This window comes from Leopardus geoffroyi, chromosome A1 (assembly GCF_018350155.1).
Source record: "Leopardus geoffroyi isolate Oge1 chromosome A1, O.geoffroyi_Oge1_pat1.0, whole genome shotgun sequence".
NCBI lineage: Eukaryota > Metazoa > Chordata > Mammalia > Carnivora > Felidae > Leopardus > Leopardus geoffroyi.
The window spans coordinates 206,371,984-206,396,215 of record NC_059326.1 but is presented as its reverse complement, the minus strand read 5'-3'; the positions used below and the strand labels follow the sequence as shown (position 1 = coordinate 206,396,215).

At 38.1% G+C, this 24,232-nt stretch overlaps 1 protein-coding gene across 4 annotated transcripts in view; it reads left to right on the top strand.

The window, feature by feature from the left end:
- C7 (complement C7) overlaps window positions 1-24,232 on the top strand; it is a 57,313-nt gene that overhangs the window by 6,490 nt on the left and 26,591 nt on the right. For all 4 annotated transcript variants that reach the window (XM_045439403.1, XM_045439411.1, XM_045439427.1 and 1 more), the window contains 6 exons: window positions 4,942-5,083; window positions 7,388-7,535; window positions 8,840-8,978; window positions 17,247-17,417; window positions 20,327-20,570; window positions 22,709-22,819. In XM_045439403.1, the coding sequence (XP_045295359.1) occupies window positions 4,942-5,083; window positions 7,388-7,535; window positions 8,840-8,978; window positions 17,247-17,417; window positions 20,327-20,570; window positions 22,709-22,819 (955 nt within the window). The remainder of the gene's footprint in view (window positions 1-4,941; window positions 5,084-7,387; window positions 7,536-8,839; window positions 8,979-17,246; window positions 17,418-20,326; window positions 20,571-22,708; window positions 22,820-24,232) is intronic.

Below are 24,232 nucleotides of genomic sequence, written 5' to 3'. Positions count from 1 at the left end.
TTACTGGGTTCAACTTTTCTTCTTATTTGAAAGGAACGCTAACGAGTAGCAAAACTTTGTTTTACCTAATGAGCTGACTGATCATGAAAAATGAAACATTTGCACCTTTTTAAAAAAGATTTTATATTTAAGTAATCTCTACACCCAAGGTGGAGCTCGAACCCACAACCCCAAGATTAAGAATCACCTGTTCTACTGACTGAGCCAGGCAGGTGTCCCTGTATTTTTACTTTTTAAACTTTAATTTCTGAGTAATACAAATAAAATACTGGACTTGATCTGGAGATTATAAAGTACTTCTAAAAGTGTTTTTTTTTTTTTCCTTATAAGTTATTCATTGGAGGAAACAGGAAGGTCTAAATAAAGAAAACACTATTTACAATTTTACCATTTAAAAGAAACTGGGGTGTCTGGATGGCTCAGTTGGTTAAGCGTCTGACTCCTAATCTCAGCTCAGGTTATGATCTCAGGGTCCTGAGTTCAAGTCCTGCATTGGGCTCCACACTGGGTATGAAGCCCACTTGAAAAAAAAAAAAAGCATGAGATTTTAGAGGTGCCTGGGTTGCTCAGTTGGTTAAGTGTCCGACTTCAGCTCAGGTCATGATCTCACAGTTCGTGAGTTTTAACCCCGCAATGGGCACATGTCTGTGCTGACAGCTCGGAACCTGCAGCTTGCTTCACATTCTGTGTGTGTCTCTCTCTCTGTTCCTCCCCCACTTATACTCTCTCTCTCTCTCTCTCTCTCTCTCTTTTTTCTCTCTCTCTCTCTCTCAAAAATGAATAGACATTAAGAAAATTTTTTTAATTTTTTTTTTTTCAACGTTTATTTATTTTTGGGACAGAGAGAGACAGAGCATGAACGGGGGAGGGGCAGAGAGAGAGGGAGCCACAGAATCGGAAACAGGCTCCAGGCTCTGAGCCATCAGCCCAGAGCCCGACGCGGGGCTCGAACTCACGGACCGCGAGATTGTGACCTGAGCTGAAGTCGGACGCTTAACCGACTGCGCCACCCAGGCGCCCCAAGAAATTTTTTTTTAAAAGAAACCAATATACCATCATTTTGGTATTTATTCTTTCAATTTATCTTCTTTCTCTATGTTTATAATTTTTAAAAATACAATTGTTTGATTAAAGTTTTATATTCTACTATTTAAAAATTTTTGTTTGTTTATTAAAACTTTTAGAGAGAGAGAGCACAAGCTGGGTAGAGACAGAGGGAGAGAGAGAATCTTATGCAGGTTCCATGCTCAGTACCGAGCCCAATGTGGGGCTCAATCCTACGAGCCTGGGATCATGACCTGAGCCGAAATCAGGAGTAGGATGCTCAACCGACTGAACATGTAGACACCCCTTTATTTGTTTATTAAAAAAATTGCTTTTAAGTTAAACTCCATGCCACACGTGGGGCTCAAACTCATGACCCCGAGATTAAGAGTCATATGCTCCACGGACTAAGCCAGCCAGGTACCCCTATATTCTACTATATTACCATGATACTCTCAGCGTGAATTTTAACAGCTGTATTATTTGCCGTTATATGAATATACCCATCTTATATATCCACTTTCATATTGTTTGAGATTTAGATTATCTACATTTTTGTTTGAGTGAAACTTGAGTGAATGTTTTTGTACATAGAAATCTGTCCTCTTTTCTGATAATTTTCTTAGGACAACTTCCACAAATATAATGTTCATGTTAAAGATTCTAAATATTTGAATGAATAAGTGTTTTTATTGAGATATACTTAACACATAACATTTATATTAGTTTCAGGTCTATAGCATGATTCTATAGTTGCAAAATATTTTCAAGGTGGTTCAGCTTGAATAAAAATGTGTATTTAAAAATCACTTTTTAATTCTTAAAATAACAGAACTGTATTACAGGAGATAATTTCTGTTTTATTTTTTTTATTTTATCAAAACAATTTTTTTAGATGTTTATTTTTGAGAGAGAGAGAGACAGGGCGCAAGCAGGGGAGGGGCAGAGAGAGGGAGACACAGAATCGGAAGCAGGCTCCAGGCTCCGAGCTGTCAGCACAGAGCCTGAGGAGGGGGTCGAACCCACAAATTGTGAGATCATGACCTGAGCTGAAGTTGGATGCTTAACCGACTGAGCCACCCAGGCACCCTGATAATTTCTGTTTTGAAGCATCATCATAATCATCATTTTCATCAAACATTTAGTACCTACATGAGTGGTATTTACAAAACCAGTTACTCGAATGTAGAATTTGGCTTTGGGCAAATAGATGAGTACTCTGAATACAGACAGGCAAATGGGTCCATGAATAACAAGGCAAAAAATCAAATACCGACCACAGAAAACATTTTTATAATTTAAAAACAAGCTAAGAAAGAACACTAAATAGAAAGGGATGAGAGGTATTTTTCATATTAGTAATATTTTTCTTTGCATGAAGGTCATCATGCAATGATTACATCCCTAGATGGTAACGACAACATTTTCATCCACAGAGAGACAAGTGAAAATGGAAACGGGGTCATAAGATCAGAAGTTGTCAGGTGAGAATATGGCTGCTCACAGTGGGCAGCTGTCGAGGTCATACTGGTATGTGGAGAGAGGGAAGCATTACTTAGATGAACAACACAATCTGTGCTTTGGAACTTCAGAAAAGGACAATTTAATAAAACACATTATGAGAGGCGTCTTCATCAATCAAATACAGAAACTAGAAACTTATGAAGGAACTGCACTGAGTTCTATTCCCCTCTCATATTCCTCCATGGCTCCTCTGCTCAGATACAATGGAAGGTGCCAGCACCAGGCCCAGGTTGACACACAGCTGCTCAGAGATCAAACTGCATTACCGTGACCCTTTGTCCCAATGAGTCCCCACTTCTAACCCAGTTTAGGATGGATGAGGAGATTCAACGTTGGTTTGTGATGAGGGATAGAAGCAAAAACGTGTTCGCATTTAGCCCAGAAGGCTGACCTATAGCTGCGTAGTTCCGATAAGTATCAAATATGTACTGGTTGCTGCATTCTTAGAGTCTCATGCCTGTTCATCTCACTTGTTAATATCAAGTTGAATGATAAGCAGCGGAGAAATCCTGTGAAACTACTTTTAAGAGTAGAAATTTGAAAAAGACATTTATGATCTAATATTCCCTGCACGTCCCCTCCCCTTTGAGCACTTAATATAATAACCACCATCTTCACACAGTAAAAGCGCAGCTCTTTCTCCCCACGGGCCCTGTCCCCGTGCTATAATAAAAGCACCTTTTTGCACCAAAAATGTCTCAAGAATTCTTTCTTTCTCTCTTTCTTTTTTTTACTTTTTACTTTTTTCTTTTTCTTTTTTAATTTTTTTAATTTTTAATTTCTTTTTTATTTTGTTTTATTTTTTATTTTTTTAAATTTACATCCAAATTAGTTAGCATATAGTGCAACAATGATTTCAGAAGTAGATTCCTTAGTGCCCCTTACCCATTTAGCCCATCCCCCCTCCCACAAGCCCTCCCGTAGCCCTCAGTCTGTTCTCCATATTTATGAGTCTCTTCTGTTTTTTCCCCCTCCCTGTTTTTATATTATTTTTGTTTCCCTTCCCTTATGCTCATCTGTTTTGTCTCTTAAAGTCCTCATATGAGTGAAGTCATATGATTTTTGTCTTTCTCCGAGTGACTAATTTCACTTAGCATAATACCCTCTAGTTCCATCCATGTAGTTGCTCAAGAATTCTTTCTTGACCATTCGATTCTGACCCCACATCAGTTTGTAGATCCAGTCTTCCCTGTTGATCTTTGCTCAAGGTTTAAATTCTCTGGAATGTCAGATTCTTTTTTTTTTTTTAAATGGGGAAAAGATGAGTACAGGAAGAGGCTTAAGTGATGCATCTTTGATTGCTATTGGGCAGGAAAAGGATTTTGTGGACCTTTCTTTTTGTTTAAGTATTAGATATATGTGTTCACATTGATAAAATGAACTTTAGGATGACCTAGGTGTTTCTCAGTTGGCTTGATGATTTCCTCAATTTTCCCATACTTTCTCTCCCAGAGATTTGCCTTTGACATATTTCCCACTTCAGAGGCCAGTGATTTTTATTATCTAGTAAAATTCCGTTGCAGAGGTAGCTTCACCTTTGGATGACCGAGGTTTCTGTGCTGTAAACTTGACTTCCATATTAGCATCTTTCTCTCCAGATTTATTTTGCATTGCCTTCCTGAAGAAGGCTTAACATTCAGCTCAAATCAATTGCCACCATTTTTCTAAAGTTTTTTTTCCCTTTTTTCTTAAGAGTTATTTTTTATTTATTTATTTTTTTTTTTTGAGAGAGAATGAGAGTTCACCTGGGTACACACGAGCCAGGGAGGGGCAGAGGGAGAGACAAAGAGAATCTCAAGTAGACTCCTTGCCCAGTGCAGAGCACCACATGGGGCTCAGTCTCACGACTCTGAGATCATGACCTGAGCCCAAATCAAGAGTCGGCCACTGAGCCCACTGATCCACCCAGGTACCCCTCTAAAGGTTTTTCTAACTTTACTTCTTAACCATTGTTCCCAGTATCCTTCCCGCCCTCTGACAAAATCCATTTCTCTTTTCTAGTTGGCACACAGCTTGAGCAGAAACATTAAACGTTCTATATCGTAACCTATTTGCTTATATGTCTACCCAGCTAACTCTTTCAGGTTGCTTTTTTTAAGAGCCACTGTTTTTATTACTATTATTTTTTTAATACTCAACCCTGAGAATAAATACATAGCTGGGAGAACGTCACAAATAATAATCCAAGTGTCACTTGTCACCCACTCCAGGACAAGTAGGTCTGTGGGTTCATTGATTTGGGAGGTTTTACATCTGTGGAACACCAGAACAATTTCCTGAACCCTGTTTCTTCAATTGCATTAATTTCTCTCAGATTTGTTTCTCCGATAAAGGAAAGGAGATATCAGAAAGTACTACCTGTTCTGTGTTTAGACTCGCAGGCGGTCAATAGCTGTTTACGGGCAGTATGGTGGCCATCCCTGTGTCGGAAATGCATTTGAAACACAATCATGTGAACCTACCCGAGGATGTCCAACAGAAGAGGGATGTGGAGAGCGTTTCAGGTGTTTTTCAGGTATGTTTTCATAGGCTTGGCAGGCAGGGTGTAATTTCAAATGCTATTTGGTTAACTTGCTCAGTATGTGTTTGTTGACTTTTACTGAATGTGTATCGGCCTTAAAATTAATTTCAGGCCAATATCAGTAGGATTTTTATTGGCATATTAATTACATACTCAGCTATCATTATTTAGAATGCAAGAGGAGGCATCCGATTTCAGGCCAATATCAGTAGGATTTTTATTGGCATATTAATTACATACTCAGCTATCATTATTTAGAATGCAAGAGGAGGCATCCGGTAAGAAAGGTAAGGATACTGCTCACTTCTTTGAAAAGAAATATGGCTGTTGCCAGACCCAAACAGTTCTTGACATTGCATTGTTGGTGGAGATGTAGAGTGAGTTCGGTACACCGAGACTAGGCAAAAACAATGTTACTGCCCAAATTATCATTATGTTTACAAGAGAAGCAACTCTAATTAGCTAATCAAGGAGTAATACAGGTCACTCCTATACACTGGGTGATTGAAACACAATTTCAAGTTTTGGCATTGAGTATTATTTGACCTAGTGTTTATGTATCATTTGTGCAGTGAAGTTAATTCAACAACGTTTACCAAATATTCATTATTGTTACTATGTTCCAGATACAGTGGTAAGGATTGTGGATATACAACTGAAATGCTTAGTCTCTTCCCTGAAAAATATTAAAGTTTATGCACAGAATAGTTCATAATTAATCTCTGTGTTAGAAGTGCTCCTCAACAAGACCTGTCAAACTCCTATTTTACTTTCAAAACCCAGATCAGGTGACTCCTCTTTTCAGAAGCATTCCTTAACTTCTCAACTGATAGAGATAATTAACAAATCACTTCTCTGTGTTCCTTACATACATTGTACTATCTGTAATCTGGAGAATTTACTGGCCTGGTTATCTCTCTTGGAGACAGTGAACTCCTTGAGGATATGGATTATATTGCTTTAATTTTTTAATGTTTATTTATTTTTGAGAAAGAGAGAGACAGACAGAGTGTGAGCAGGGAGGGGCTGAGAGAGGGGGAAACACGGAATCCGAAGCAGGCTCCAGGCTCTGAGCTGTCAGCACAGAGCCTGACGCGGGGCTCAAACTCACAAACCACCAGATATGACCTGAGCCGAAGTCAGATGTGTAACTGACTGAGCCACCCAGGTGCCCCTGTTGCTTTAATTTTTGCATCTGGAATACTTGGTACACAGTAGACTGTCCACAACACTGGATCGGATTGAGTGAGAGCATAGTGGGATGCATGCTATACCGTCAGGACAGTTGCATGCAATGCACACTATGAGGACACAGAGGAAGGACATGCACTATAGCCTGTGGAGGAGGGATGGTCTCTAAGAGGAGATGATGTTTAATTTGATTCTTGAAGGACAGGTTGGTGACAGGTAGAGAAACCCTTCTAGTCTGAGGGAACCGTAAGTGCAAGGTCAGTGGAGATGACAGAAGCCTGGCCTTTTATTCATGCAGGTGTGACTGTCGCATCAGAAGCTGGTAGGAGAATGGCTGGAGATGATGCTGGGGAGGTAGGCAAGGGTTAGATCATCTGATACCCTCCAGTGCTTCCTTGATTCCTGGGATGTATGTCTATCATAGCAATTACGTTGCTGAATTATAATGATCTATGTCTTCATAGCCCTTTCTGTTAGCTTGTAAAGTATATGAAAAGCCCAGCATACCATTTTTATTTATATTTGTACCTAACACCTGGAAGAGTGTCTTGCACAGAGTATATGCTAAAGACGTGATGAGTGTTAACCTTTTGATCCAGTTTCTATGCTCTCAAAAGCTTACACATCAAATCACCAAGAGAGGCAGAGCTTTGACATCTTGGTCAGTGATGGCAAAAAATAAACTGAAAGTTGAAGGGCAGGATGTCAATCTATCTTCCCAGTGGTCGGCACTGTTTGATTCTGGAAGATTCAGACAAACTGCTTGGTTATGGGTGAGAGCCTGGAATTTGAATTCAGCTTCTATTTTCAATTTTGTGTCCAGCTGAGGTCAGAATCAGTTTTGTGTGTTGTAATATGAGGACCCAAATAATCACCAGTCTTTTCCTGGACATCTTGAGGACTGATCTCAAATTCACATTAGAATATTAGTACAATTTTGGGAATCAAAGGCAAAACTCTTTTGATCCCAGGTAGTTTTTCCCTTCTTCCCTCTTTTATTTATTTATTTATTTATTTATTTATTTATTTATTTATTTATTTATTCATTCATTCATTCATTCATTCATTCATTCATTCATTCATTTATGGGGCTTATCTTGTGTACAGGCCAGTGCATCAGCAAATCTTTGGTTTGCAATGGGGATTCTGACTGTGAAGAAGATAGCGCTGATGAAGACAGATGTGAGGACTTAGAAAGCAGACCTTCGTGTGACCTTGATAAACCTCCTCCCAACATAGAACTTACTGGAAATGGGTAAGGTGCTGGCCAGTTTTCTGTGCACATTGATGGATAGTAGCTTTTCATTTTGTTTTGTTTTATTTTATGGTTTGGTAAGTCTGATAACAAATCACCTAATAGCTCAGCCTTTGGCTCAGAGCTCTTTGCCACATCCTGAAACTTTTCATTCATACCTGTATACTTGAAAATGTATGTTGTAAATGCAGAGTGTCCAATTGTCCCTAGACTGTCCTGCTTTTAGCGCTGGAGGTCCTATGTCCAGGGACACCCCTCAGACCTGGGGAAACCTGGATAGTTGGTCACCCTATGGGAGAGAGGTAGAAATAGAGACAGAGGGAGAGAATTGATTCAATGACAGTGATGTGAGGCTCCTTATGAGAATGAAGAGACAATAGAGTAAGAACAGAGAAAGAAGAGAGAAAGTAACGTATTGGAATATTGAGGCTTGAAAAGTAATTGTCTGAACTGGCTGGGAACTTTCATTTTCAAGTGAAGTTGGGACAATCCCATGTTTGTCTTTCCAAAAAGAATTCTGAGGAATTTTGAGGGTCAGATCCAAGTTGAAGATTTCAAGACTTTAAAACTGCCTATTTTAGAGTGATAGAAGTGGCTTTTCTATCATAGTTTATTTATTTATTTATTTATTTTTAATTTTTTTTTTTTAACGTTTATTTATTTTGGGGACAGAGAGAGACAGAGCATGAATGGGGGAGGGGCAGAGAGAGAGGGAGACACAGAATCGGAAGCAGGCTCCAGGCTCCAAGCCATCAGCCCAGAGCCTGACGCGGGGCTCGAACTCACGGACCGTGAGATCGTGACCTGAGCCGAAGTCGGACGCTCAACCGACTGAGCCACCCAGGCGCCCCTCTATCATAGTTTAAAATTCATTAACAGAAAAATGGTAAAAATTACTCTAAAGAGTATACCATTCAGTATACTAAGAGGCAAATTAGTTGAAATTTGTTGTAGAAGGTTCTTTCTCAACAGTCATCTTGATTGTATTGGTTTTATTTATAGATTCAACTCAAAACCAGCTGTTGCCATAAATACAAAAGGGCTATGTTTTCCAAACATGTTCTTAGGCTGAAGGATGTTGGATTTCTCCAGTTATTAGTTTTAGCTATCATACCACCCAGGGGAGGTTGGATAATATATGGTATGCATTAGGACATTGTTCTTTTTATTTGAGCTCTCTCAAAGAGATACTTCACTATATTTCAAAAATTTCTGGAAGTTCTTTTTCAGAAACTGCTATTTCTGATTTCTAACCATCTTTTCTTCCTTCCTTCCTCCTTTTTTTTTTTTTTTTTTTTAAACAGTTACAACGAACTCACTGGCCAGTTTAGGAACAAAGTCATTAATACTAAAAGTTTTGGTGGTCAATGCAGAAAGGTGTTTAGTGGGGATGGAAGAGATTTTTATAGACTGAGTGGAAATATCCTCTCCTATACATTCCAGGTACTTAATTTCATTGATTTAATTTATTTTTAATCTGTGAATTATTGCCAAAGGTCATTATTTATGTGATATTGATTTTTTGGTATTTGTTGAGAATTTATTTGTGGCCTAATATTTGATCAATTCTTATAAATGATTTATATGGGCTTAGAAAGAACACATATTCTTTAACTCTGGGGTACGGGGAAATGATACTTTAATTTGTCTCATTTAAGCTGAAATATTATTTTGCCTCATTTTCAAGTCCATGGACCACATGGGCCCCAAATAGGATGGTCTGTCCCTGTACAGTGTCAAAACTCAAGGCCCTGGCCATGACTGGTCATGATAATCTCTTTGCCACTGCCACAGTGTCAGCTCACTTAAAAATGCTTTTACTGTTAAATTGTAAACTATTTCATATATGCAAAACAGTGTAAGTAACATAAACATACAGTTTGAAGAAAGCTAATTAGATGAATACTCATATATGCCAACCACGTACCTTAAGAAATAGAATATTGCCAATGACTTAAGGCTCCCATTTACCCCTCTCTGGTCACATCCTCCCCACTCTGACAAACAACCATCTTCTGTTTTGTATTAACCACTTCTTTGTTTTTCTGTATATGTTTATCTCATATGTATTTGTCCCTACATAAAAATTTGTGATTAGTTTTATCTATTTTTTGCCATTTATGTAAGTAAATCTTATAGTATATGTTCTTCTATGACTTTTTCCCCCTCAAAAATCACAGTTTTGAAATTTATTCATGTTAATCTAGATGACGTTTTTATTGCTGGTTCTAGTTTTTTCTTATGAAATTGCCTTGCACATTCTTGTGCATGATTTCCATGCAAATGAACTAGATTTTCTCTAGGGCATACACCTGGTACTTGGATTGCTGCCTTGCAGGTTATCATAGGTTACACTTTACTCAGTAAAGTTTCCAAAATGGATGTATCATCAATTAATACCCGATCTGCAATGTGGAAGGGTGGCCTGTGCTCCATTTCCTTGTGAACGTCTGTATTGCTAGACTTTTAAATTTTCCTTAAGGTCTCAGGGTCTTCTTTCCAGGCTTCTGCTTCTTGCAAGCTGTTTCTGTCACACATGCCTAACCTCATTCTATTCCATGATTTCAACACAAAATCCACTCACACAAAAAACAGTTATGGCTTTAGGGGGAGAATCCTGAACATTGGAAGGGGATATTCTGTTGGAGTAGTGCCAACACATTCCACAAAAATGGTGGACATCCTCTGTCTTAAAACATCTGTCCTTAGAGAGCCAGTAGGGGAGAGGGGCAGAGGGAGAAAGAATTTTAAGCAGGCTCCATGCTCAGCATGGAGCCCAATGCAGTGCTCCATCCCATGACCCTGGGATCATGATCTGAGCCGAAATCAAGAGTTGGATGCTCAGTTAACTGAGCTGCTCAGGCATCCAAAACATCTGTCTTTCTAGAACCTCAACAGATCAAGATTTCTGGTCTCATCTCATTTTGGCATCTTGTTCTCTTCTTCCAGGATCTCCTCTCTCATTTCTTTCCTCCCTTCTTCCCAGAATTCTAAGAATTTCCAGTTCAGTGCTTCTTATCTCTTAGTCCCAAATTTGTAAACTAAAACTATTGGGATGTTCAGATAGAAGGGCTTTTCATTTACCAAAATAAACCCCCTTCAGAATGCAATTTTGATTATAAATAGCAAACAGCATCATCCTCTGACTTACAACAGAATAAGTTATATTTAAGAGTTATTGTATCATGAAAATGGAAAGTGAAACTGATCTGAAAAATAATGATAGGTACCAATTTTTGATTACCTACTCTGGCATCTGTACTGTTTTAGGCAATTTGTATGGGTTTAATCCTCATGACATCTTTGGAAGGTAAGTAATATTTTACTATTGTATATATGTAGAAATTGAGGCTCAGAGGACTCCAGCTGACTTGCTCTAAATCACCAAATTAGTAAGTAGTACAGCTTGGATCCAGCCTGTCAGACCTCACAGCCCTTTGTTTTTCTAGTATGTTTTACTCTCCCAGTATCTTATATTTAACTGCTTTTTCAACTCTAAATTCTGTACGGTGTATAATATGTATTGTAATTTAACCATTGGCCAGAAGGGAGAATGTGACATAGGCATATGTAGAAAATTTTTTTCTCCTATTCCTAGGAGGATGGGTTGATAATTCTTCATAATTATAAGAGGGATAATTGCATATATATTTTTGGATCAAATTTAGAATGTTACAGAGCAGAGAAAATAATGAGAGAATTTCTGACATAGTTGGAGGATAGACATGCTGGAAGTCTGCAGTTTCTGAAGAAGAGAAATAATTTAATAACAGCATAATCCTGACATTCATTTCCCTCAGCATGGCTTGGTTTTTGGATTGACATCTGAAATGCCTTTCCAGTCACTGAATTTGAAGGAGTTTGTCAGAGTTAGATGGAAATTATAGAGATGTTTTGAGGATCCAGCCTGAGGGAAGTGAGACGGAAGCAATGAGTCAGTCCCTGAAGTGCTAACCCCATGTGGATATGCAGGTTGTAAGTGTCTTCCACAGGCAGATAGACCTGAGGCCACTGGGTGTTCAGCTACCTCTGAGTGGAAGACGACTTCTGACTTGTCGGAACATAAACGTTAGTAAGTAAACACAGAACAGAATCAGTTAATTTCTCTTGTGATCTCTGTTTCAGTTTTGAGCATTGTAGTTTATCCAGGGCAAACCTGGTCTCTTGTTGACTAAGCCACTTTCTTTGATGCCATGCACTTTCTCTATCTCCTCATATTTTTCATCCCACGAGGAAGCCTTTGACACACAAGCACATTCCTGCTCCATGGTCGCTTTGGAAGGTGCCCCTCCTGTAGTTGTCTGGGAGGCTGCCGAAAGACTTTTTGTTCATTGTCAACTTGGAATGAGTCACAGATGGGAGTAAAAATTAGGGTGGAGAAAATGAATTACTTCTTGGATCCTCCTGTATTTAGTTTTGAATGCACTTCATTATATTTTGGGAAAAGAGATACTAGTGTATATCAAATAAGAATCACAAAATTATATTCTAACGTTATTTTAACTAATGATTAATGATCTGATCCTCTGCTTCCTCTGTTGGTCTGAATCTAGATATCTGAGATTTCTTTTTTTTTAGTTTTTAATTTTATTTATTTATTTTGAGAGAGATAGAGAGATACAGATGGGGGAGGGGACAGAGAAAGGGAGAGAGAGAATCCCAGGCAGGTTCCCTGCTGTCAGCACAGAGTCCGATGTGGGGCTCCATCCCACAAACTGCGAGACCACGACTTGAGCTGAAACCAAGAGTTGGATGCTCAGCCGACTGAGTCACTGAGGCATCCCTGGATATCTGAGATTCCTAAATCTACCTTTTAAACCAGGAATAATTTAAATGATGATCAAAAAATAGCTCACATACATTATATACTGTTCACTGTTTCAAGTGCTTAATGGATCTTCTTTTCTTTATAATAACCTAAAAAATGTAGGCACTGTCATCTCTATTTTACAGTTGAGGAAACTGAAAGAAACAATGCTGAATGATTTACCCACAATCATAGAGGTAATAGATAACAAACATGGATTCTGAACCCAAGAGTGTCTCCAGAACCCTTGTAACACACTATACTTAAGTGGGGTTGGAATATATATGAGTTTGATATATACGGAATGAAACCGTAGAGAGAGAAAAATGGAAGCTGTGGGAGAGGGAATGAATAATGAATTTAATAAGTCCTTAGAAGAGGTGGGAAGGAATGCAATACAGAGAAGAGACAGAGAAGTTAGCTTTATTATTTTTGTTTGTTTGTTTGTTTGTTTTTGGAGGATAACTCAGTTTTTTTAAAAAAATATAATTTATTGTCAAGTTGGCTAACATACAGTGTATACAGTGTGCTCTTGGTTTTGGGGGTAGATTTCTGTGATTTATCACTTATATACAACACCCAGTGCTCATCCCAACAAGTGCCCTCCTCAATGCCCATCACCCATTTTCCCCTCTCCTTTGCCCCTCTGCCATCAACCCTCAGTTTGTTCTCTGTATTTAAGAGTCTCTTATGGTTTGCTTCCCTCTCTGTTTGAAACTATTTTTTCCCCTTCCCTTCTCCCATGGTCTTCTGTTAAGTTTCCCAAGTTCCACATGTGAGTGAAAACATATGATATCTGTCTTTCTCTGACTGACTTATTTCACTTAGCATAATATCCTCCAGTTCCATCCATGTTGTTGCAAATGGCAGGATTTCATTCTTTCTCATTGGCAAGTAGTATTCCATTGTATATATAAACCACATCTTCTTTATCCATTCATCAGTTGATGAACATTTGGACTCTTTCCATAATTTGGCTAATGTTGAAAGTGCTGCTATAAACATTGGGGTAAGTGTGCCCTATGAATCAGCACTCCTGTATCCTTTGGATAAATTCCTAGTATGCTATTGTTGGGTCATAGGGAAGTTCTATTTTTAATTTTTTGAAGAACCTCCAGACTGTTTTCCAGAGTGACTGCACCAGTTTGCATTCCCACTAACAGTGCAAGATGGTTCCTGTTTCTCCACATCCTTGCCAACATCTGTTGTTTCCTGAATTGTTAATTTTAGCTGTTCTGACCAGTGTGAGGTGGTATCTCAGTGTGGTTTTGATTTGTATTTCCCTGATGATGAGTGATGTTGAGCATTTTTTCATGTGTCTATTGCCATCTGGATGTCTTCTTTGGCAAAGTGTCTATTTGTGTCTTCTGCCCATTTCTTCACTGGGTTATTCATTTTCTGAGTGTTGAGTTTGATAAGTTCTTTATAGACTTTGGATACTAATTCTTTATCTGATATGTTATTTGCAAATATCTTCTCCCATTCTGTCGGTTGCCTTTTAGTTTTGTTGATTGTTTCCTTTACAGTATAGAAGCTTTTTAGCTTGATGAGGTCAAATAGTTCATTTTTGCTTTTATTTCCCTTGCCTTAGAAGATGTGTTGAGCAACAAATTGCTGCAGCTGAGGTCAAAGAGGTTGTTGCCTGGTTTCTTTTCTAGGGTTTTGATGGTTTCCTGTCTCACATTGAGGTCTTTCATCCATTTTGAGTTTATTTTTGTGTATGGTGTAAGAAAGTGGTCCAGTTTCATTCTTCTGCATGTTGCTGTCCCGTTCTCCCAGCACCATTTACTAAAGAGACTGTTTTTTTTTTCCTATCGGATACTCTTTCCTGCTTTGTCAAAGATTAGTTAGCCATACATTTGTGGGTCCAATTCTGGATTCTCTGTTCTATTCCATTGGTTTACGTGTCTGTTTTTGTGCCAATACCTTACTGTCTTGATGATTACAGCTTTGTAGTAGAGGCTAAAGTCTGGAATTGTGATGCCTCCTGCTTTGGTTTCCTTTTTCAACATTACTTTGGCTATTTGGGGTCTTTTGTGGTTCCATACAAATTTTAGGACTGTTTGTTCTAGCTTTGAGAAGAATGCTGGTGCAATTTCGATTGGGATTGCATGAAATGTGTAGATTTCTTTGGATAGTAGTGACATTTTAGCAATATTTGTTCTTCCAATCCAAGAGCATGGAATGTTTTTCCATTTCTTTATATCTTCTTCAATTTCCTTCATAAGTTTTCTATAGCTTTCAGCATACAGATATTTAAACAACTTTGGCGAAGTTTATTCCTATTTTATGGTTCTTGTGCAATTGTAAATGGGATCAATCAGAGAAGTTAGCTGTAGATGGAGGAGGGACACCTGTGGAAGAAAGGAAGAGGAGAAATGTAAATATGTTTGTCAATTTGTTAGCCAGAAATTTAGGAATCCTCTGTCTGGTAATGGGAATGTTTGTAAAGAAAGAGGTTAAGGTTATTTTCTGAAAGTGAGGAAAGTGGTTCTAAGATTGGGGGATTGAGGTAGGGGTTGAACTTTTGAAATAGGTACTGTAGAAAATGGGAAAGAAAGAGAACGGACTAAAGAAATATAGGGCTGCTGGACTGCATTGAGGGTTCCCCTGAGATCAGAAATCATGAATGGACTTACAGTGGTACCCATCTGTAGCTGTGTGATTTTTCTATTGTAGTGCTAAGTAGCTTGGCTGTGAGCATTGAACCAGGTTGGAATTCTGCCTGGCAAGCATGATGGCAGGGTCTATCTAGGCGAGGATGTTAAGTTCATTGATGAGAAACTGTTGAAGTCATGAACCATGAAGGCAATCCGAAAAAGAAAGAAGTGAAAAAAATGAAGATGCTGATAGGGAGAGAGAAAGGAAACTAAGTTGAAGAACTTGTTTCTACGAAGTTGAATAATTGCTCTGGTGATGATAGTATGAGAGTCAAAAGAGTATAGGTGGCAGACTGTAGGATGTTTGAGTTTGTGATTTTAGAGGAAGGATCAGTCTGAGAGAATTCAGGATTCAAAGTTAGATGGGAAAGAGAGTATCAATTCAGGGTCATTTAAGAAAATCACATCAGCTTGAAAAAGATGACTTGGCAGCCATATGTAGAGCAGACGAGAGTGAGGAGGTGCCGAACTAAATCATCTAAGAGGCTTATTTGCATGAATTGAGTATTTGAAATGTAGATCTGAAGAGGGAAAATAGGTTTTCTTTCTTTCTTTCTTTTTTTTTTTTACATCAAAAGGAAGATAGATAACTTCTCTTTCTTAAGAGAGAGAGAGAAAAAAATTAAATTGTGTGCCTATCTAAAACCTAATAGGACCAAAACAGTATCTAGTGGCTGCAGAAATCTCTAATAGCATTCTTATTAACGTCTTCTTTGTAGTCAATAATAATACATATATTCTCCATCTCAGCTTTGAGCTAAACTTATGCAGTTGACTTTGAAATAGATCCATTTCATAATTTAATGAAAATAATGCCCTAACAAAAGATATGAATAAATCTATCTTTTCGTATCTTGTGGTGTGTTCTTAACATTCATGCATAATTTTGAACATGGGCAATGATAAAAGTAATATAATATTTTCTGGCATTTTCCTGATGAATTTCTTTCCAGTCTTTTTTTTTTTTTTTTTTTTTTTTGACTGGGGAATATACTTGCATTGATGTAATTAACAGGATTATCACATTTATAACAGTTTCTCATTTAACATGAGTATTTCTCTTCATAGGCATCATTTAAAATGACTGCATAATAGTCTGTCATTTTCTTTCCTTTTAGGTTTGTGTTTAAAGTATATCATACCCATCATTTTAATTTTCCCTGTGTTTTTTATACTTTGATCTCAAACATAGATGTGTATGGATATATGCTAACAACACAAATGCTAGTGGAAACACAGTTACTGATTTGACTATTTTATATGGAGCAGACACTGTGAGAGGGAGTCCTTGTGCGTGCCTTGTTTTATTCTCGCGGTGATTGGCATTTGTTAGCAAATTAGTTGCCTATGACTTTTAAAAATTTCGAGATTTTTGTGTCAAGATTCAGATTTATCTCCTTTCTTGAAAACAGATCACCTGTCAGTGCTAGAACCTGTAGTTACACATGGTAACTGTATGATGGATTCCTGCGTTGGTACCCCTTTTCTACAGTGCGTGTGTTCACTTCATCACCCTGCCTTCCCCTGGATGCCTCCAACATTTATATTACTTGCCAGCCCCCTGTAGGCATTTTATTTTGACACTTGATCTAGGATAAAGTAAGGGATAAATAAATGATTATCTTCTTCATCAGTGCTGGAGCCCTCATGACTCTGTTAGCCACATGTGACTATCCTGTTGCCTGCTTCAAAATTCCTGTGGGATGGCCTTTTCTTCTACTATCTATCACAGAAAAAAAATCCAGTTTCAGCATTAATTAGAAAGTTATAGCTACTACTGGATCACATAGAACATTCCCAAAGTCCAAAAGATCTACATGCTTCAGATCACCGATTTGCATTTCTGTTCCCTTTTATTAGATGAAAAATCAAGAGCCAAGTGCTTTTCAGTTCTCTGTTAGTATGGTTTTGTTAATTTTCTGACTTCTGGCCTAGATGTTGACATTAAACAAAATGGGAGATGTTTGTACACAAATGTATTCTGTGAATCACTTGGGATTACCATTACTGAGACCATGTCTCCTGCTTAACAAAGAATAATTATAGAATGGACTCTATTCCTTTTATTTATATGGGCCTGGTCACAATGAGAGCCACAGTTGTTTTGTGTCAATAAAGAGCTTTCTTTTTTTGGAGAGGATTATGTAAAGAAAGTATTCACGTTAAAGGATCCATGGCAAAAGATTTTGGGTTATACCCAAGGCCTTGATTTAGTCACAACAAAACTTTTCATTTTCTTTATAGGTGAAGATAAATAATGATTTTAATTATGAATTTTACAACAGTAGCTGGTCTTATGTAAAACATACTTCAGCAGAATATACATCATCTAGTAGGAAACGCTCCTTTTTTAGATCTTCAGCATCTTCTTCGTATAGTCATATTTCACATAGCAATGAAATCCAAAAGCAAAAGGTTAGTATGAAACATGAGTTAACTTTTCCATATTTTACTGCTTAAGTATTTCTAACATTAACAAAAGTGTATTTACCAAAAGGATCAGCTTTCATTTTTAAATTAGGGTAGTAGTATCTTCTTCAAAGAGACAATGTAATATATTTCCTTAAGAGGTAACATTGTATCTTGTCAATTCTCTTGGATAATATATCTATTAATACTTTGTCTTCTTTCTTTTCTTTCTTTCTTTCTTTCTTTCTTTCTTTCTTTCTTTCTTTCTTTCCTCTATGACTAACCTGGGGCTGAAACTCACGACCTCAAGGTTAAGAGTTTCATGCTCCACTGACTGAGCCAGCCAGGCGCCCCTATACTTTGTTTTTCTTATTAAAGTATTTGTTCTTATTTGAAAATCTTAAAAAAAGCATTACTTTCAAATCTACTAGTTAAAATTTTCTTAAATTTCTAATTTATGATTACTATACATGATTATATGTGTTATAGAATTGAAAAAATCCTGTTAATATATGCTTTCTAAACAGTAATGCTAGAATCTTTCTTAGAAGGTGCATAAAACTAAAAGATTTTAAAACACTTTGTTACTTTTGAGTACCACATTAAAAAAATGTTACTTATTTATTTATTTTGAGAGAGAGAGAGAGAGAGAGAGAGAGAGAGAGAGAATGCGTGTGAGGGCACGGGGGTAAGAGGAGGGGCAGAGAGAGAGGATCCCAAGCAGGCTAAGTGCTGTCAGCACAAAACTGGATGTGGGGCTTGATGTCTCAAACTGTGAGATCATGACCTGAGCTGAAATCATGAGTTGGACGCTTAAGTGACTGGGCCACCTAGGTGCCTTGAGATACCAAAATTTTTTTTTTTTAATTTTTTTTTCAATGTTTATTTATTTTTGGGACAGAGAGAGACAGAGCATGAATGGGGGAGGGGCAGACAGAGAGGGAGACACAGAATCGGAAACAGGCTCCAGGCTCTGAGCCATCAGCCCAGAGCCTGACGCGGGGCTCGAACTCACGGACCGCGAGATCGTGACCTGGCTGAAGTCGGACGCTCAACCGACTGCGCCACCCAGGCGCCCCGAGATACCAAAATTTTTATCTGAGGACATTAAAAAACTTATTTTTAGATAGTTTGTTGTTTTGAGATACTAAAATTTTTATCTTGGGCAATCTGAACAGTTGAGATGACTTGTACTAATTGATGTATACCTACTGCTGATGAATTTTCAGGTTGACCATCATTCAAAATCTGCATACTTCATCTCATTCTTGAAGTCAGTAACTTGATTAATAAATCACAGGGAGGTATAAAGGAATATTGATTTTGTTTGTTTTATGACTAAGAAGCTGACTATGGGAATAAGAATTGTATAAACATTTATTGTATGTATATTATTGTTCACAGAAATTAGGATTTGATATAAGGTAGATCTGTCTTCGACATCATTAAAAGATGCTTAGGGGGGCGCCTGGGTGGCGCAGTCGGTTAAGCGTCCGACTTCAGCCAGGTCACGATCTCGCGGTCCGTGAGTTCGAGCCCCGCGTCGGGCTCTGGGCTGATGGCTCGGAGCCTGGAGCCTGTTTCCGATTCTGTGTCTCCCTCTCTCTCTGCCCCTCCCCCGTTCATGCTCTGTCTCTCTCTGTCCCAAAAATAAATAAAAGTTGGAAAAAAAAAATTAAAAAAAAAAAAAAAAGATGCTTAGGAAGTGTTTCAAAGACCTCATATCCACTACTGGGTATTTACCCAAAGAATACAAACACTAATTCGAAAAGATAGATGCACACCTATGTTTATTGCAACATTATTTACAATAGCCAAATTATGGAAGCAACCCAAGTGTCCACTGGTAGATGAATGGGTAAAGAAGGTATATTATATATATACAATGGAATATTACTCAGGCATAAGGAAGAATGAAATCTTGCCATTTGCAACAACATGGATGGATCAAGAGAGTAAATGTTTAGTGAAATAAGTCATTCAGAGAAAGACAAATACCATATTATTTTACTTACATGTGGAATTTAAGAAAACAAACAACAGGGGTGCCTGGGTGGCTCGGTCGGTTAAGCGTCCGACTTTGGTTCAGGTCATGATCTCGCGGTCCGTGAGTTCGAGCCCTGCATCAGGCTCTGAGCTGACCGCTCAGAGCCTGGAGCCTGTTTCAGATTCTGTGTATCCCTCTCTCTCTGCCTGTCCCCTGTTCATGCTCTGTCTCTCTCTGTCTCAAAAATAAATAAATGTTTAAAAAAAATTAAAAAAAAAGAAGAAAACAAACAACAACGAAAAGAGACAAACCAAAAAACCAGACTCTTAACTATAGAGAACAAACTAATGGTTATCAGAAGGGAGGCAGGTGGGGGGGGGGATGGGTAAAACAGGTGATGGGGATTAAGGAGTGCACTTGTGATGAGCACCAGGTGGCATATGGAATTGTTGAATCACTATATTGTACACCTGCAACTAATATAACAGAGTATGTAAATTACACTAAAATTAAAAAAAACAGCCTCATTATAAAGTGAGGAACCATAGTATGAGATATAAATTATATGTTCACCTTACCTATAAGTCATTGTCAATGTATACTCCTTAGGGACACATTATTTTATATACCTATTTGTGAGCTTGTTTAGTAGGGAATGAAGATGATGCTTTTTTTCTAGTTGAGATTTTAAAGGCCATATATGTAAGAAATTACGTATCACTCAGATATTCCTATTTGGCATTCCAAAAACTCTTTAGATTGCTTCAGGTTGAGTGAGCCCAGAAAAGACCTCATCATGCATCAAAAATAAAAATTCATATAGTTTGGGTTGGAGGTGGCAGTTGATGGAGACATTGAGCAGGAAAGTGATTTCACTGACTTTTTATCTTCAAACTAAAACTCCTTTTATTCTTCCTTCTTCCCATAGAGTCATCAATTGTTGGTTGTCCAGAACACTGTGGAAGTGGCTCAGTTTATCAATAACAATCCAGAATTTTTACAACTTGCTGAGCCCTTCTGGAAGGAACTCTCCTACCTTCCCTCTCTGTATGACTACGGTGCCTACCGAAGATTAATCGACCAGTATGGGACACATTATCTGCAGTCTGGGTCCTTAGGAGGAGAGTACAAAATTCTATTTTATGTGGACCCAGAAAAAATCAAAGAAAGTGGTAGAGTATTAAAAAAATTTATTAACTACAAGCATTGCAGGAATTTTAATGGGGGAAATAACATGTAGTTAGCTTAAACTTTTAGAGATTTAAAGTATGACAAATAGAGATTAAATTGCAAAGGAATCCAAAGTGGTGTGAATCCATTATAATCTACTCAAACTCTTCAAACTGCCTACTCTTTTGGCTAGTACCCTGAAATGTGAGATAACCATCATCATTACTGGCTGTCTCCAGGAGGTATTGATTGGATTTTTAGAATACTTTTTAATGTTTTCCATTTCTCAGCTTAAGTAATATTCTTTGAGGAAAAGCTAATAAGGTATTATATTTCAGAAATCAAATGTTTTAAAGAAGTATTTTATTTACCTCTGTTCGTTGGCACTCGCATTCCTTTAAAAAAAACCTGCTCTGGATATCATAAGTTTGCTTACTACCTAATTCTTATAATAATGGCTTAAGTTTATTGGATGCCTTTCTTACAAGAGGCAAGTTACATGTTAGCAATGATCCTCACTGCAACCCAGAGAGATGGCCACTATAATTCCTGTCCCACAGACTGAGACATGGAGAGTCAGTGTTAGATAAGACTCACCCAAGGGTATATGGGTTGTAAGGAGGTCTAACTTGCTCCCAAGTCAGCTGAACTTTTTCCTTATGCTATGTTGTTGCTAGAATGGCCTGATTTTTGTTAGAATCAGTGCACACCACGGAGTTCATGATTTTTTGGACCCCATAGTAAGAGGACAGTCCTCACCATGTGTCCTGATGTGGGAGGGTAGAGGGTGGTGTCTTAGTGTCCATTCCTTCTCTCCAAAGACCTTTTGGCTGGTTTACTAATATTCCAAGTCAAACCTACTTCTTCCCAACTTTGTCCTTCAGCTGATGTCCACACTTCCTTCTCCATTCCAAATCACCTCTTTGGGGTCTTTCTCTTCAATCAAGGCTCCCTTACAACCTTGGAGGAGAATAACACTTACTACATGAGATTCAGAGGAAATCTTGTAACCTTCCCTTGTGGGTGAATTACAATATTTTTCTATGTTTCCATTGGCTTTTTTTTCCCCCCAATGGGCTTAGTTTTTTTGTTACCAGTTAAGATTTAACTAGAATTTGAACTTTTCTAACTTCCCTGGTTGGAAATGATGTATAAGCACAAGTTTTTTTGTAGCAATGACAGGGACAATATTTCTTTGGAAAATTAATCCAGCAAGTGGCTTGATCTAAACTTAGTTTCACTGCCTCCCAACCATTTATTCCTTAGCACTTAAAGAAATGGGGGAGAATTTTATTAAAGCTTTCCAATTTGGTCAAAGCATATTTTTTAAGTAAAAATTTTACTCTTGAGAAGTTTCTGTCCTTCCTAAAAGTTCTAACTGAAATATAATCAAAACTCCTGAGGTGTAATAGATCCCCCCAATTATTCCTTAAGAAATATTGAGATTATTACAACACAGTTAGCAAAATTATATAAAAAAATATATTTCCACACTTATTATTTTCTATCCTTCTTTAAAAAATGCATTGGCAAAACTCCATTTGATAATGAGTAGAAATTGTTACATTCTGAGGTTATGAGTTATGGGAAGGAATTGTTAGAAACTAGAGATAGTAAACATATTAAAATCAAGAGATTGAGGCAGTAGACCTGGGGTTTTAGGAATTAATTACTATAGAATCAGAACCCAGCTTTTGGGGTTTCCAGTAGGTGGACTGGGACCATTACATGCCTACTTTTATCTGTTTTCTTCATACTTGAGAAGCTGACTGTATGTGGGTCAAAGATATCACTGTTCCGGGTGTTCCTTCCACCGTTTCATGTAGAAATCACCCCAGTCTCCTCTCTCTGATCCAAGATAATAGAAGCCAAAATTGCTGAATCATTTGAAAGTAAGTTTCAGACACACGATGCTTCATTCCTAAGTGTATGCATGTATGTGTTATTTTGTTTAATAACAAAAAACAAATATTCCTTTTTCTGACCCTTGATCCTCCTATAGCACTTGAAAATGTCCCTATCATATCACTGTTGATTAGATGGCCACAATAGTAGAGTATCCCTATCCTCCCACCTGGCTGCATCTCAAAAGATGTGTTTAACAAATGCAGAAATAAAACCTTTAAAACTTTTCCCTCAGGTCTTAGTTCAACAGATATAAAGACATGTACTTCATCAAGTTTCAAATTTTTGTATTCGTCATCAAAGGGCAAATGCAAGGAGCTGGAAGATGCCTTAAAATCAGATTCAGGTAAATAAGAAGGGGGCAGTTTGCGTTACAAGCTTAATCTCCATCCCTCTCTCTTGTGGTTAATTCCTGGCCTCAAGGTCCTTTGAAATTTTAGCAGGTGTTCTATCTTGTGTTTTTAAAAATGTATTTGGTTGTTTTTGCCTCTGCTCTCTCTTTCATATGTCATGACAGTGAGACACTGCCATGGAAAGTTCACTGGGTATCTCCTGTGCACTGTAGATGTGTCCTCAGCGTATACTACCTTTTCCACCTGCAGTGACAGTTGGCAATCCAGCCTAGAAAAAGGACACCAACAGGAGAGATTTAGTTCCACTCTGACATGGATGCTCAGATGCTGCTGCTGGTGGTGGTGGTGGTCGTGGTGATGGCAGAGGGAGTGGGGAAGGTGGTGTGCTATTCTTTGAGTGATTAGAAAGGAACTGGAAAAAAAAAAAAAAAACTGATTTAGATTGTGTCTAGATGCCCTGTTAAGGAATTTGGATTTCATTCTGGTAACAAGGGGGTACCATTAAAGGATTTAGTACAGGAAGTGATTAAATGAAAGGTTACAAAGATAAAGTTGTAGAGAAAGAAGAGGGACTGAGAAGGGATAATCTGACAGGATAAGAATCAGTGAAGAGGTGCCTGGCTGCCTCAGTTTGGTAGAGCATGCAACTCTTGATCTCAGGGTCGTGAGTTTGGGCAAAAAGCCTACTTTAAAAAAAAAAAAAAAAAAGAACCAGAAAAGATCAGTAACATTAAAAATAAAGGAGAAAGAGAAGTCAATAAAGAGAAATTCTAGACAGAAGTTAAGTAAGAGAAGGGCTGGAGACTGTTCATTGAATTTGGTGATTACAACTTAACTTGCCTTACAGTGAACTTCTTAGTGTGGTAGCAATGGACTGAACAGGTACTAGAGCTTAAATTCTCGGTGACAGCATAAATTGGGGCAAAGGTGAAGACTGACCAGATGCCAGAGTTCTTACTGAGGAAGTGGGGATTCTTGGGATATTGGCAGATGACTGTAGGAAGGAGGAAGACAGAAGAATGAAACCAGGTGTATTTACTCATTCACTTCCTTCATTCATCAGCTGTTTATGGAGCCTGTGGTACATGCAAGGATTTGTTCTAGGCACTGGGGTACAAGCAGTGACATGCCGGAGAAAATGCCTGTCTTCGTGGAGTTGGCATGACAGAGGAGGAGGACATGTGTTTTTTTTGTTTTTTTAATTTTTTTTAAGTTTATTTGAGAGAGAGAGAGAGAGGGATAGAGAGAGAGAATATTCATGAGCAGAGGAAGGGCAGAGAGAGAGGGAGAGAGAAAGAATCCCAATCCAACGCTGATGTTGGGCTCGAAATCACAAACTGTTAGGTCATGGCCTGAGCCGAAATCAAGAGTCGGACACCCAACCGACTGAGCCACCCATGTGCCCC